General features: G+C 44.9%; 1 protein-coding gene across 3 annotated transcripts in view; it reads left to right on the top strand.

Annotated features, from left to right (window-relative positions):
• Positions 1 to 12,969, top strand: part of IGSF3 (immunoglobulin superfamily member 3) — a 93,246-nt gene that overhangs the window by 58,231 nt on the left and 22,046 nt on the right. For 2 of the 3 annotated variants that reach the window (XM_063624656.1, XM_063624654.1), the window contains exons 5-8: positions 769 to 1,158; positions 2,544 to 2,603; positions 5,406 to 5,807; positions 9,077 to 9,481. In XM_063624656.1, coding sequence (XP_063480726.1) covers positions 769 to 1,158; positions 2,544 to 2,603; positions 5,406 to 5,807; positions 9,077 to 9,481 — 1,257 coding nt within the window. The remainder of the gene's footprint in view (positions 1 to 768; positions 1,159 to 2,543; positions 2,604 to 5,405; positions 5,808 to 9,076; positions 9,482 to 12,969) is intronic. The other variant, XM_063624657.1, reaches the window with a different exon arrangement.

The following is a 12,969-nucleotide window of genomic DNA, read 5'->3' as shown; positions in this document are numbered from 1 at the left end:
TTAACCAGGCGTGAGTACTTAGTAGGTACTTTCCCACTAAAGTAGGAACTTTCCTACTAAAGTAAGTACTTAGTAGGTACTTCAGTGGGAAAGTACCTACTTCCATTGAAATCTGCCTAAAGATTTGATCTGACAGGTGGTAAACTAGTGAACAGACCATTAGTTTTTATTTTTTCTCTGTAATTCTGTTAGGGTTTGTCATACCTACATCTTATTTCTAGTATTCACATGGTGGGGGGTAGAGAGGGAATTTTAATATAGTCATCTTTGAGCATTTGTTAGGATTGGGCCAGCACCTAGGCTACTCTGTAATTTTTTCCCACGGACCTCAGTGGGGTAAGTCTTACAATATCTGCTGAAAATGTTTATAATGCTCTTGCTTAAATAGAGTTCTGGGTGCATATATCAAGGCTAGATATTTGTAATCTACGATTTGAGTGATATTAGTAGCTTCTCACTGACCTGGGGGTCTCATCTAAGACATCTAAAGCTTCAGACCGTGCCCCATTGGTCTTAACTGGGGTAACAGTTTGCTTAGACCGTCTGGGCTGAAGTAGCTTTGAGTTCTTTCTGTGATATTCAGGGGTTTCTCTGGGCCTCAGATAACCTGGGTCTGAGTTGGGTTTTTCTCTCAAGCTGAGTGGGTGGTCCTCCCCGCAGTTAGTATTGTAAAGAAGAGGAATGATAGTGGGAATGTGCTGAAGTGGTTTAGTTGACTGGGGCCCTCATTCACCCAGCATGTGTCTCTTTTCTTACTTGTTCTCTCAGACAAAGAATTCACTGTTCGGCTGGAAACAGAGAAGCGGCTGCACACGGTGGGCGAGCCGGTGGAGTTCAGATGCATCCTGGAGGCTCAGAATGTTCCCGACCGTTACTTTGCTGTCTCCTGGGCCTTCAACAGCTCGCTCATCGCCACCATGGGCCCTAATGCTGTGCCTGTCCTCAACAGCGAATTTGCTCACCGGGAAGCCAGGGGACAGCTAAAGGTGGCCAAAGAGAGCGACAGTGTCTTTGTGCTGAAGATCTACCACCTCCGCCAGGAAGATAGTGGGAAATACAACTGCCGGGTGACTGAGCGAGAGAAAACCGTGACTGGGGAATTCATTGATAAGGAGAGCAAGCGTCCCAAGAACATCCCCATCATAGTCCTCCCCCTCAGTAAGTAGAGAGATGTGCTGCTTTCTTCTCCTTTGGCTCAGCATCATTTAGGAGAGGTAGGGGGAGAGAGAATAGTGTGGTGAGGGTGAGGGGAGGCAGATGAAACCCTCGAGGTTAATGCAGAGCTGGGGGAAAAACCGTTGAGCCTCTCTTCCCTGTTGTAGCCCACCTGCCTACATTTAGCAGTCTCCCCATAGCAGAGGATCAGGATCAGGGGTGTCCAGGATCAGGGCAGTCTAGGGCTGGGCATAGGCCTATCTGATTGCTAGCAGTCCCGTGCATACACAAGCAGTGCCAGCTTAGCTTGGAGGGAAACCAGGAATCCCAGAAAGCTGTTTGATCTTGTGTGGGAATCAAATCCCAGAAGAAGTGGGTAGATGCCTGCCTTGAAATCTCACTTAAGGAGAGTTGGTGTTTTATGGGAGGATTTTAAATCATAAAGTGCATTATTAAGGATTTGCCATCTGGGTTTTTCAGGTATAAAGGCTGGCATTTCCCTAAATGGCTTTTCCCTATTGAAATTGTGTTTCTAAAAATCGGTGGATGGGACCTCTCACATCTTCCTGGAGCATAGCCTTTTAAGCTTAGCTGATTTCTGAGGCTGCCTCCGTGGGCTCCCAGCCTCCACGTAGACTGGCCTTGTGTGGGTGGGTAGTGGCCATTGCTAGGGATTCCAGAAACTACCAGTGTTTGCTTGTGTTGTGTTTAAACATTCATAGTATCAAGATATTCTTATTAATCTCATTCTCCCATAGTTCTGTTTTTAGTAAAGAGAATAAAAACCTATAATGCTCTGATTTTAAACAAGTGGTAAAGTTTTAAGACTAACCTTTAACCTTTTCTCAGCTGCTCAAACTATTCTTTCTCTGAGCCTTGTAATAATTTCCTTTACTTTTTATTTATATGTTTTAATATTTAAAATATTTCTCTTCAAGTGTGAAGTAAAAAGTAGCCACAGGGGTCCTCTTGTCACTCTTTTCTTCTTTTCTCATCAACTGGATTATTTTCTTTTATTCTTCTTATTATTTTGTTAAAAACCATGCGCACACATACCTAATTATCTTGAAATTCTTTTGTTTCTTAGCCTTTTCCCCCCTGCAATGCCTAGCATGGTGCTTTGCATAGAGTAGGTGCTCGCTGAATACTGTACAACTGAAATTATTGAATTGAATGCCCACTGTCTTTACTATTTTCCTGTCAGTCTGTGCTTGCCTTAACCACGGACTCTCTACTTTAAAATCTGCAACTAATTCCTCATTGTTTTCTAAGGATCAAGTGAAGGGCAGCCACGCTGTTTACTTCCTATATTTTTTGTACTAAGATTTCCCCCAACCCCTTCTGAGAACTTGTTTGATGATCTGTGGCCTGCTATATTGCTTTTCCAGCAGACAACTGGGTAGTTAAAGTCCCCCAGCACCACCAGATCCTGTCCCAAGGCCACTTGGGTAAGTCTGCCGAAGAACAACAACAATCACATCGGTAATGGTGATAATGCCTTGGATTTTAATGGCGCTTTTCCTCCTAAGAGACCAAAGTGCTTCTGCATATATCATCTCCTTCTCCGGTCCCACCTCTCAAATCCTCGTAGAGGCCAATATGATATCCATCTAATGAATGAAGAAATCAGAGCACCACACAGGAAGTGACAGAGCTGATTGTTCAGTTAGTGGTTGAGCTTGCATTGCATTAGGAAATATTTGCTTCTAACTCCACACCCACCGCCCTGCGCTTAGCCTGTGCCACACCATCAACTTCCTGATTTGAAATTTCATTTGTGAATGTGTACTCAGATTTTCATTAGTTCTGTCCTAGTTTTTATTTAATCCAGAGAGTTAAAAATTGTCGGCTGCCTTTTCTCAGGCCTGGAAATTCTTGTAAATAGTGTTAGTGGGCAGTGAGGCACCAGGTCTGTGGTTGCCTTTGCCTCAGCTGCTATAATAAAATAGCATTTCTTCTTGTAGCCCCACATTCTAACTGTGTGGGTTTCCAGGCTTGCTCAAGCAACAGAGCACCACTAAACAGTAGCCCTTTCAATAAATGAGCCAGGACTTGCATAAGCGTCCACTGGGATGACAGTAGGGGATGAGAGTGAGGTCCTGCAAGTCATTCTTCTGCTTAAGACAAGTGAAAGGATTTTCTTCCTTGATGCTGCAGTTGCCCTTTTAATCCCTTATTTTGAATTGATAACAGTGGGGATGAGTCTTTAATCTAAAGAGGAATATTGTTGTTATTAATGATGATGAAAAATAATTACCTCATCTAATCCTCTCAATGTCATGCCCTAAGAAGTAGGCACTATTAGTATCTCCATTTTGCACATGAGAAATTGGAGCTTCGGTAGGTTAAGGAAGAACCACAGGATTACAGAGTTAGGAAGTTTCCAAATCCATCCTCTTAACCATTAGTGCTATAGATGGTGACTGTTCAGGAGCCTGATCATCTCTATGAATCATCCTGGTATGACTCCTGGGGGAGGTTGCCCTCCTGGGAAAATTGCTATTCCCTGCCCCATCCAGACCTTTTATTTTTCACATAAAACAAGCAAATCCAGAATGGGTAGCAGGCATCCTCACTATAATAAGAGCTACATGCTGAGGCTCAGTACTCGTCTTTGTTTCTGCTTGTTGGTGAAATAAAGGAGAGAAAAGATTTGATTCAAATGCATTGTTATGTGTATGTGTGTGTTTTGGTAATTGGGTGTGCCTCTTAAAATCTGAGATTTGATTTAATTAATTGGTTTAAAATTATTGCATGTATTTAATGTTGGTGGTACCCAAAAATTGGAGCCAAATTAGTTACTTTGTGTTCTTTAATACTTATAGGCCTTCTGAACTCAATATAGCTAATTATACAAAATACTACATGCATAATTAAAACATATTAGGCTATCTGTGGTGTTTATAAAAACAAAGAGTTATGTGGAATAGTAAAATTAATCATGATCATGATGACCAGTTTTTGAAAACCTACGATGTGTTAGGTGAATCTATACGCATCATCTTATTTACTTTTTAATATTTAAAGAATTCTACAATTAAAAGTAGCTCTCTACCTGTCTTACAGAAAAGAGGCTGAGGCATGTCGAGTTTAAATGATTTGATTGAGTGAATTCAGATAGTTAAGTGAGCAGCAGAGGCCAGATGAGACAGGGAAGGAAGTGTAATCCTAACCCAAACTTTTGATTGGCCGAATGTTTCTAGAAAGAGAGCAAAGGAGCCCCAGGGCTGACTGGACAGGCGGGAGAGTGGTGGATGACGAGCCGCTGGCTTTGTTTTATTCCTGTGTGTTAATGAAAGAATGAAAGCCTGCTCCTCACGCACTCTGCAAAACTAGACCATCTGTGCTCCCTTATTACCCACACTTAAGCACACGTTATCATCCAAATACTTACTGTCGGTTTTTTTTTTTTTTTCATATTTCCTAAATTGTCCTGAAGGACTGAAATGGCACATTATGGATGTTCAGCTTTTATTTGACTGCTGTAGTACCGAATGGTAGGAAGAATGAAGTGAAGTAGGATTTTGGAGTTACTCTTCTTGCTGAAAATTCAACCTGAAAAACCCTGAACTCCAGCTGAATAGATTACCCAATAAATTGTTTTATGCCCTAAACATCATGCCACTATGTTGTATTTCTTTTTTTTTTTTTTTTTTTTTTTTTTTTTTTTTGAGACGGAGTCTCGCTCTTTCACCCAGGCTGGGCTGGAGTGCAGTGGTGCGATCTCGGCTCACTGCAGGCTCCGCCCCCCGGGGTTCACGCCATTCTCCTGCCTCAGCCTCTCCGAGTAGCTTGGGACTACAGGCGCCCGCCACCTCGCCCGGCTAATTTTTTGTATTTTTAGTAGAGACGGGGTTTCACCGTGTTAGCCAGGATGGTCTCGATCTCCTGACCTCGTGATCCGCCCGCCTCGGCCTCCCAAAGTGCTGGGATTACAGGCGTGAGCCACCGCGCCCGGCCACTATGTTGTATTTCTTAGGTTCTTATTCAGGCTCAGGTCTTAGAACCTCGTTATCACAGTTCTCTGCACACAGCAAAGAACATCCTAGATTATCAGATCTAAAATCACAGGGAGCAATGCCCAGAACCAGCCAGGGCTTGCAGCAGCTAGGGTCAGAGTGTTTTTGACCCTCTGAGGCTCACCGTACCTGAATATGATTCCATTTGCAACCCTCCTCCTGTTTCCTCTGCGGGGAGGGCACTGTGGAGACCATAAAGCCTCCAGTGTGTTTCTCTCTCCCTCTTCCTAGAAAGCAGCATCTCCGTGGAGGTGGCCAGCAATGCCAGCGTCATCCTTGAGGGCGAGGACCTGCGCTTCTCCTGCAGCGTCCGCACGGCAGGCAGGCCACAGGGTCGCTTCTCTGTCATCTGGCAGCTTGTGGACAGGCAGAACCGCCGCAGCAATATCATGTGGCTAGACCGGGATGGCACCGTGCAGCCAGGCTCGTCCTACTGGGAGCGCAGCAGCTTTGGGGGCGTCCAGATGGAGCAGGTGCAGCCCAACTCGTTCAGCCTGGGCATCTTCAACAGCAGGAAGGAGGACGAGGGCCAGTATGAATGCCATGTGACTGAATGGGTGCGGGCGGTGGATGGCGAGTGGCAGATTGTTGGGGAGCGCCGGGCCAGCACTCCCATCTCCATCACAGCCCTTGGTGAGTGAGCGGTGGGACTGGCAGTGGGTCTGGCTTGGAGACAGCTTCAGTGTCAGACACCTTATCCTGACTTTTGTCAGTCAGAGTTCTAGCAGGAAACTATGGCCAGTCTTTCACCTATAGAGTTTGAAGTACTTTCCTTTATATCTATTTTGTTTCTTATAAGGGTTTAATTAATTAAGATGGTGCTAGCAGGGACTAAGGGCCCCACAGTGGATGATGGGGCTCCTGAGGGATAGCAATAGCTGGGAGCTGGGACTACTCCTAGTCTGGCTGGGAGGGAGTGATGTTATCAGAACTCTGTCCAGGTTAGTGAAGCCACCTAGCCATAGTGGTGGCCCCAGGAGCGTGGCCATTGCCAGCCTGGCCTTAAAGAGATCAGAGTGGCTGAGCACTGTGTGGCATGTCTTTCCTGCCCTGCTGCCCAGGGGCCAGCCTTCCTGAAAGTGAGTGGAGAAGGGTATAAAATCACCTGTTGTCATTTATTTAGCATTTACTATGTTCCTGGCTGATCCTTAACACTTAAGCTTGGTTCCCCACCTAGCCAAGTGACAGACACTTTCATTTTATGGAGGAAACTGAGACTGAGACACATTAAATACTTTGCCTAAGGCTATAAGTTTCTACTACCTGATGGGGCCCATACCTAAGAAAGCTATTCCCTCATTAGCATGGAATGAAAAGATAACCTTGAGAATTGCTAAAACCAAGGAAGATTAGATTTGCTTCTCATAGGGTAAAGAGGCTTCTATCAACATTTATCTGCCTGAATATAATCAGTATATTAGATTTTAAACGACCAGTCTGTGACTTTGCTGGGAAAGAAATTTGTTATGTCAGGTCTTCCTGTTTATCAGGAGACATCGGTTGTCCTCAGCAACTTTATGTCCCACTCCCTGGGACTGTATCACCACCTTCCTTGCAGGTCAGGATGGTGGTGCTTTTGGATACTTCCAGTAAAGATGGCAGCCCCGAGTGGTTTTTGTCCTTAACAGAGTCCTCCATTTTCTTACCCCTCTGAGATTAGAATTACATTTATTTTCTAAAGCTTAATCCAAAAGATTGACCTGCTTTTTGCAGTAATTATACAGCTCAGATTTCTGTCTTAGAAACTTCCTCCAGTGATTGCGTTTCCTGATCAGCTCAGTTCCTGTGTCCATACTCAGCACCTGTGTGGACCCAGTGAGATGGACCTTGGGGGACAACTTTTGGATGTCCAGTACTGGTGGTTTTTTTTTTTTTTTTTTTTTTTTTTTACCATCCTGGAAGGTTAGGAATGTCCAATGAGTGATTAGAGTTAGTGAGGATTGTTTCTCTAGAAGTAATTTATGGTATCAGGTTATCCCCTGAGTTTTTTCTTACTCACCATATGTCTGGCTGGTTCTCACAGCCAGGGGCACTGAGGGACTCTGCCGTGGGATCTGGAGGCCAGCACTGTTCACCTGATCTCCACCACTGAGATACGTGTGGCTAGAGCCATAATCAGGTGGCCCAAAGGACTGAACAAGGAAGAATGGGAGGGCACTCTAGACTAATTAAGGTTGTCTTTTCAGTCTAAAGTTAACAATGAAACACATAAATTTTCATATCAGTATAATTAGATGTGGGTCCCAAATGTACAATGGGCCATTATGGCTGTTCAGTTAGAGCAACTTGGGTGCTCTGTGACCATGGCATGTGCCCGTGTCAGGACTAGACGAAGTCATTTGCTTGGGGAAGCTTTCCCCCCTTCAGGTGTGAGGCCAGGAGCACCTGGTGTGGGTCCTGTCCCTGAGGTTCTGTCCTACACCACCCTTATGCAACAGCTACTACACACAGGTGCACAGCGACTGTCACAGGCGCTTCATGTTTAAGGATGGGCCTCTGTGTCATAAACTTTTTTAAAGGGTATATAGAGATAGCTTATGAAATCCATATCAAAGGTCCAGAGTTTTCAGCAAATTGTACCTACCTATTTGCCAACTTAACCTCACCATAGAAAGCCAAAAGATTCATCCTGTGGCCAGTCTTTCACATACAGAGTTTAAAGTACTTTATTTCTATTTTATTTTTTAACAAAATATTTAACAAAATATAGTATATCTCATGTGCCAGGTACTATTTGTAATATTTATAAACACTGATTTATTTAATCTTCACAGGGACTCATTTTACAGATTGGAAAACAGAGGCAGAGAGAAGTTAAGTAACTTGTTTAATGTCACTCAGCTAGGAAGTATCAAAGTCTTGGCTGCTGGCTCCAGAGTCTAGGCCTTTAACCACTGTGTTATGCTTTCCATGGGTAAAGCAACCTAAAAAGGCCCCTGGAATCAGTTACATGTGGTTGGAGACTAACTCTGTCATTGACTTACTAAATGCTTGATATTGGGCAATTTATCTAACCTCTCTCTGCATCAGTTTCTACATCTGCAGGAAGAGATGACAAGCCTGCCTGTTCTACAAGGTTGTTTTGGGGATTCAGTGGAGCACGATGAGAGCAAAGCAGTTGGCACCATGCTTGCACCTAGATAGTGCTCAATAAATACTGGCTACTGTTAGCTTTATGATTGTGATCAATGTATAAATATTAAACAGTATTTCCAGGCTGAAGGAACTCTGAGGTACTCATATTGAGGAGTCAGTATTAGGGCTTAGCAGTGCTGCCCATTCAGTAAGGAATATTGAGAGACCCACAGCTGCTGAGACTGCGGAACCCTGCATTTAGGACAATTGTCCTACCCCACTGGAGGTCCCTACCTGCTCTGTTCTTGGATTTCATGAGGGATGTGAGAAAGGGACTGGAGGCCGACTCCATCTGCTTTCCTTCTCGGCACCAGTGCGCTGGGGGACCAGGAAAAGAGGTGTTGGGGCTGTGTGGTTGTGTTTTCCTCCTGTGCAATGGAGGAAATTGGCTTTGGGGTTTTCTTTTCCTGTTTTCTCATGGAATCTCAAGATTTCTAGGAGCGACCCTGCCTACATGCAATCAGTCCCTGAGAGGACTGTGGTGTCTAATTCCAGGGGAGGAGCAAATGCATGAGGATCTCACTGGGAAGGGTTAGGCTAGTGCTGCTCAGGAGGAATTGTGGTGGGCCTTTCTGTGGAGTCTTGGAAACTCTTGGACTGGGCCTCAGCAGGATACTAAAAGCAACACTAGCCTGAGAGCTCAAAGGGGGCCCCCGAGAGCCTCTGCTCCACACTGCTTGCTTTGCCAGCTGCCCCATTGCTGATGTCATACTGCCCTGAGAAAGCCACATGCCTCCTCTAGTTGAATCTCTCTGCTCTCTCTCCAGAAATGGGCTTCGCAGTCACAGCCATCTCCCGGACACCGGGGGTGACCTACAGCGACTCCTTTGACTTGCAGTGTATCATCAAACCCTACTACCCTGCCCGGGTCCCCGTGTCAGTGACATGGCGGTTCCAGCCGGTGGGCACGGTGGAGTTCCATGACTTGGTGACCTTTACCCGGGACGGAGGGGTCCAGTGGGGGGACAGGTCCTCCAGCTTCCGAACCCGAACTGCCATTGAGAAGGCTGAGTCCAGCAACAACGTCCGCCTAAGCATCAGCCGAGCCAGTGACACGGAAGCAGGCAAGTACCAGTGTGTGGCGGAGCTGTGGCGGAAGAACTACAACAACACCTGGACACGACTGGCGGAGAGGACCTCCAACCTGCTGGAGATCAGGGTGCTGCAGCCAGGTGAGTGCTGCGGACCTGTGGGCTGTGTGCCCATGCTGTCTGAGCAGACGTGAGGGAAAAAAAAAGGTGTGCATGGAGCCCTCAGCATCACTTCCCCCTTTCCCAGCTCTTCATTTAGAGACATTGCAAATCAATAGGAAATTTTAAGAATCATGCAGTGGACACTTGTATTCCCTTTCCTTGATAGCCACTTGTTGTCTGACGGCATTTGTTTTCTTCCTCTGTGTGTATGTTTGTTGTTGTTTTTGAGCCATTGGAGGGAAAGCTGTGGACATTGGGACACTTCCCCCTAAGTACTTCAGCATGTAACTCCTAAGAACCTACGCACCCACTGCACCATTATCACACCCTTGAGGTTTTACGTTAGTGTAGTCCTATCACCTACGTTTCCCCAGTTGTCCCAGTCATGCCCTTTAGAGTTATTTTTCCTTTTCAGATTAGGATCCAATCAGGGATCACATATCACATTTGTTATCCTGTCTCTTTAGACTCCTTTAATCTAGAACAATTCCCTAACCTGTGTGTGTGTGTGTGTGTGTGTGTGTGTCTGTGTGTCTGTCTGTAGACATGGACATTTGTGAAATGCACAGGCCAATTGTTTTAAAGAAAGCCCTTTTCTTTACTTAACCTCGTCTCCTGTAATCCTCATACAATTATGTGGAAGTGGTATCATTGTCTCCTGTTCATAGACAAGGAAATTCTAAGTAAAGAGGGAGGGTAATAGGCACCTATTGAGCATCTCCTTTGCATGAGGCGCTGAAGGTCAGTTACTTTATTAGAATTGCACAACAACCCCAGGAAAGATTTAAGTGACTAGCTTAAGGTCATGTACCTAGTGAATGGTGGAGCCAGGATTTGAACCCCACTTGTCTTTCTCCCACAATGTTGCCTGCACCCAGGCCCTGTCCAGTTGTATGGGCCCTGAATTTGAGCTCCTTTCTCTATGGAGGCTGAGTCTGTCTCAAAGCGGATCATAAGGATGCATTAATTTGGGGAGCATTAGTCAGTGGGGCTTTCTGCAAACACTTTGACCTTCATCAGGCTCTTCCGCTGACATGTGGGGGGAGTTAAGTACATGCAGTTCTTAAGGCGGTTTTCCTCCATCTGTCCTTGTCTCCTGCCAGGTTAGAAGCTGGTAGAGGGTGGAGCCCAGGCGGTAGGCTCCTGTGTTCCTTCCCTCGCCCAGCCCGTGCCTCAGCTAGAACAGACACCTGTGCAGGCAAGGGCAAGGGTTTGACTTTGCAAAGATGGCTGGAACGCCTTGCCAAAAGGATTTTTCTGCCCACTAACAGCCATGGTTAGTGCCTGACCTGGTCTGCCTGACTACTTTAAGTGGCCACAGTGTTGTTTTCAGCAACGTGAGGTTAAATAATGGTAACTTGTGGGTTTCTCCTTCACCTCTTCTAACCCCATAACAGAGTTCTGTTCTGTACCAGATTTGGAACAAGTGAGTTGTATAAATGATGAGACTGTTCCCTTGGCCAATGAGAGCCTAAACTTGGACTGACAAGATGCTCAGGGAAGAGGCTGTTTTGCTTAAGTGGATTTTCAGGTTAATGGAAGGTTAAGCAGAGACCCCATTTTATGTGAACCCTTGTTGTGGAAAATGTCGAGGTACCCACTTGCCTGCATTATTGAGTGGGACATTAGGATTGTAATTGCACCTTTTTTTTTGTCCCCTCTGGCTCTCAAGGTCAGTTTTCTGAGCAGCATTGCCCGTCACATGGTTCTGCAGCTGTAGAAGGTAGAGGAGATGCTGACCCCAAGACCTTGTCTGACATTGCCTTTTTGAATACATCCCTAGTATTTGCCTGTTTCTGGTACTACTTGGAATCTGAGACTGGAGTGCCTAAGGGAAGAATACAGAATTAGTTCATTGAAGGTTCTAATTATTTGGATTAATTTATGGTGTTACTAAAGGCAGATAGGGAAAAATATGTATGAAATACCTCTTGGATGCCAGGTTTGTGCTTAGTACTTTACTCATGTTTTCTTTTTAAATTTATCCAACAACCTAATAATGTAGGTGTTTGTATCCCTATTTTGCTAATGAGGAAACCAAGGGTCAAAGTGGTCGGGAATCTTGATGGAGGCAAGCCAGCTGGTTAAGTGGCAAAACTGAGATTTGAACTGAGGTTGGAGCCCAGGTGTCTCTGACTTCCGTAGAGGAAATGTTTTCGTTTATAGCATAATTGTCTCCTGGGTAAAGTAGCTGGAAGGTTGAGAGACCCCAGATCTGCTCTGAGGTCGTCTTTGTGTCTTGGGTGTCTTGAGTTGGTTTCTGTTGTGTTTTCACTGTAAAGTGAGAATGAACAGTGGTTGGCAGAGGAGACTTATGAGTATCACTGTACTTGGGCTGTTATGAGGCTTCTACTTAAAGGTGCACAGTAATATACTTTTATGGCCCTTTGGAGGCTAGGAAGAGCAAAGGTGGGTGCTTGAGGCCGTGCAGGACTCCCAGAGGGCGGCTGAGGCACCAGGAGAGTGCATTCCCTTAAGTGTTACTGTCTCTCCTCTATTAAATATTTATGGATTTAGCACTTAATATTTTCCAGAGAGCTTCGTATGAGTTTTTACTCTTTCCTATATACTTTGGTGCTGGTGCATTCATTTTGGGGAAATAGAAGTGGAAAAATACATGAGAGCTGACTGTGTGCTGGAGACTGTTGGACACTTGGTGTGTATTATCTCACTTAATCTTCACTGCAACCCTGGGAGGAACATATTGCTTTCTCATTTTATAAATGAAGTAACAGAAGTTCTGAGAGGTTCTCACTTCCTCAAATTAAAGACCTAGTGAGTGGGGAAAGTTGGTATTTGAACCCAGGTGTGCCTTGTTAAAAAGTAATTGCGGTAGGGAGACTTTGACCTTTTTAAAGGCTATGTAATCAGAGATTTTTCTTTCTGCATTCAGTTAATGGTGTCCTTTGCAGAAGAATTTTCTCCTTGTAGATTGATGATGTGGAGGAGTTATGGCACTAGTGTTACTGGTAGTAACAACAGTAGCAGCTAATATTCACTGAGCATTTCTTGTAAACCACTGTGAATGCTTTACACATAATAACTTAGTTCCTTGTTTCTTAATCCATGCAGTGCTGTGAGGGGGACCGTTTTACCCAACTTCACAGATGAGGACACTGACACAGAAGTTACATAAATTGCCCAGTGTGCCATAGTAAGTGGCGGAGCCAGGATTCAAGTCCAGACAGGCAGTTTGGCTCCAGAGTCCACGTTCCTAATTTTATTATTATATGTTCTAGACAAGTGTTTTTCTTCTCAGGAATCCTCTTTGGTGCCGTATACTTGTATTTAATGTTTCCTCTCTCTGGTTAACCACCCCTGATTTCCTAATCCCCTTTAGCAAATCCTTAAATTTGTTTTTTGGAAGTTGGGGTCATAAGACACTGGTAGAGGTTCCTCAAGACACAGTTTGCTGATGGTGTAGAAGTTTTATCTTGTGCCTCTTTTAACTCCTGATTCTTCCAGCT

Source organism: Symphalangus syndactylus, chromosome 12, assembly GCF_028878055.3.
Source record: "Symphalangus syndactylus isolate Jambi chromosome 12, NHGRI_mSymSyn1-v2.1_pri, whole genome shotgun sequence".
NCBI classification, from domain to species: Eukaryota; Metazoa; Chordata; class Mammalia; order Primates; family Hylobatidae; genus Symphalangus; species Symphalangus syndactylus.
This window is presented reverse-complemented; position numbering and strand designations above follow the sequence as displayed.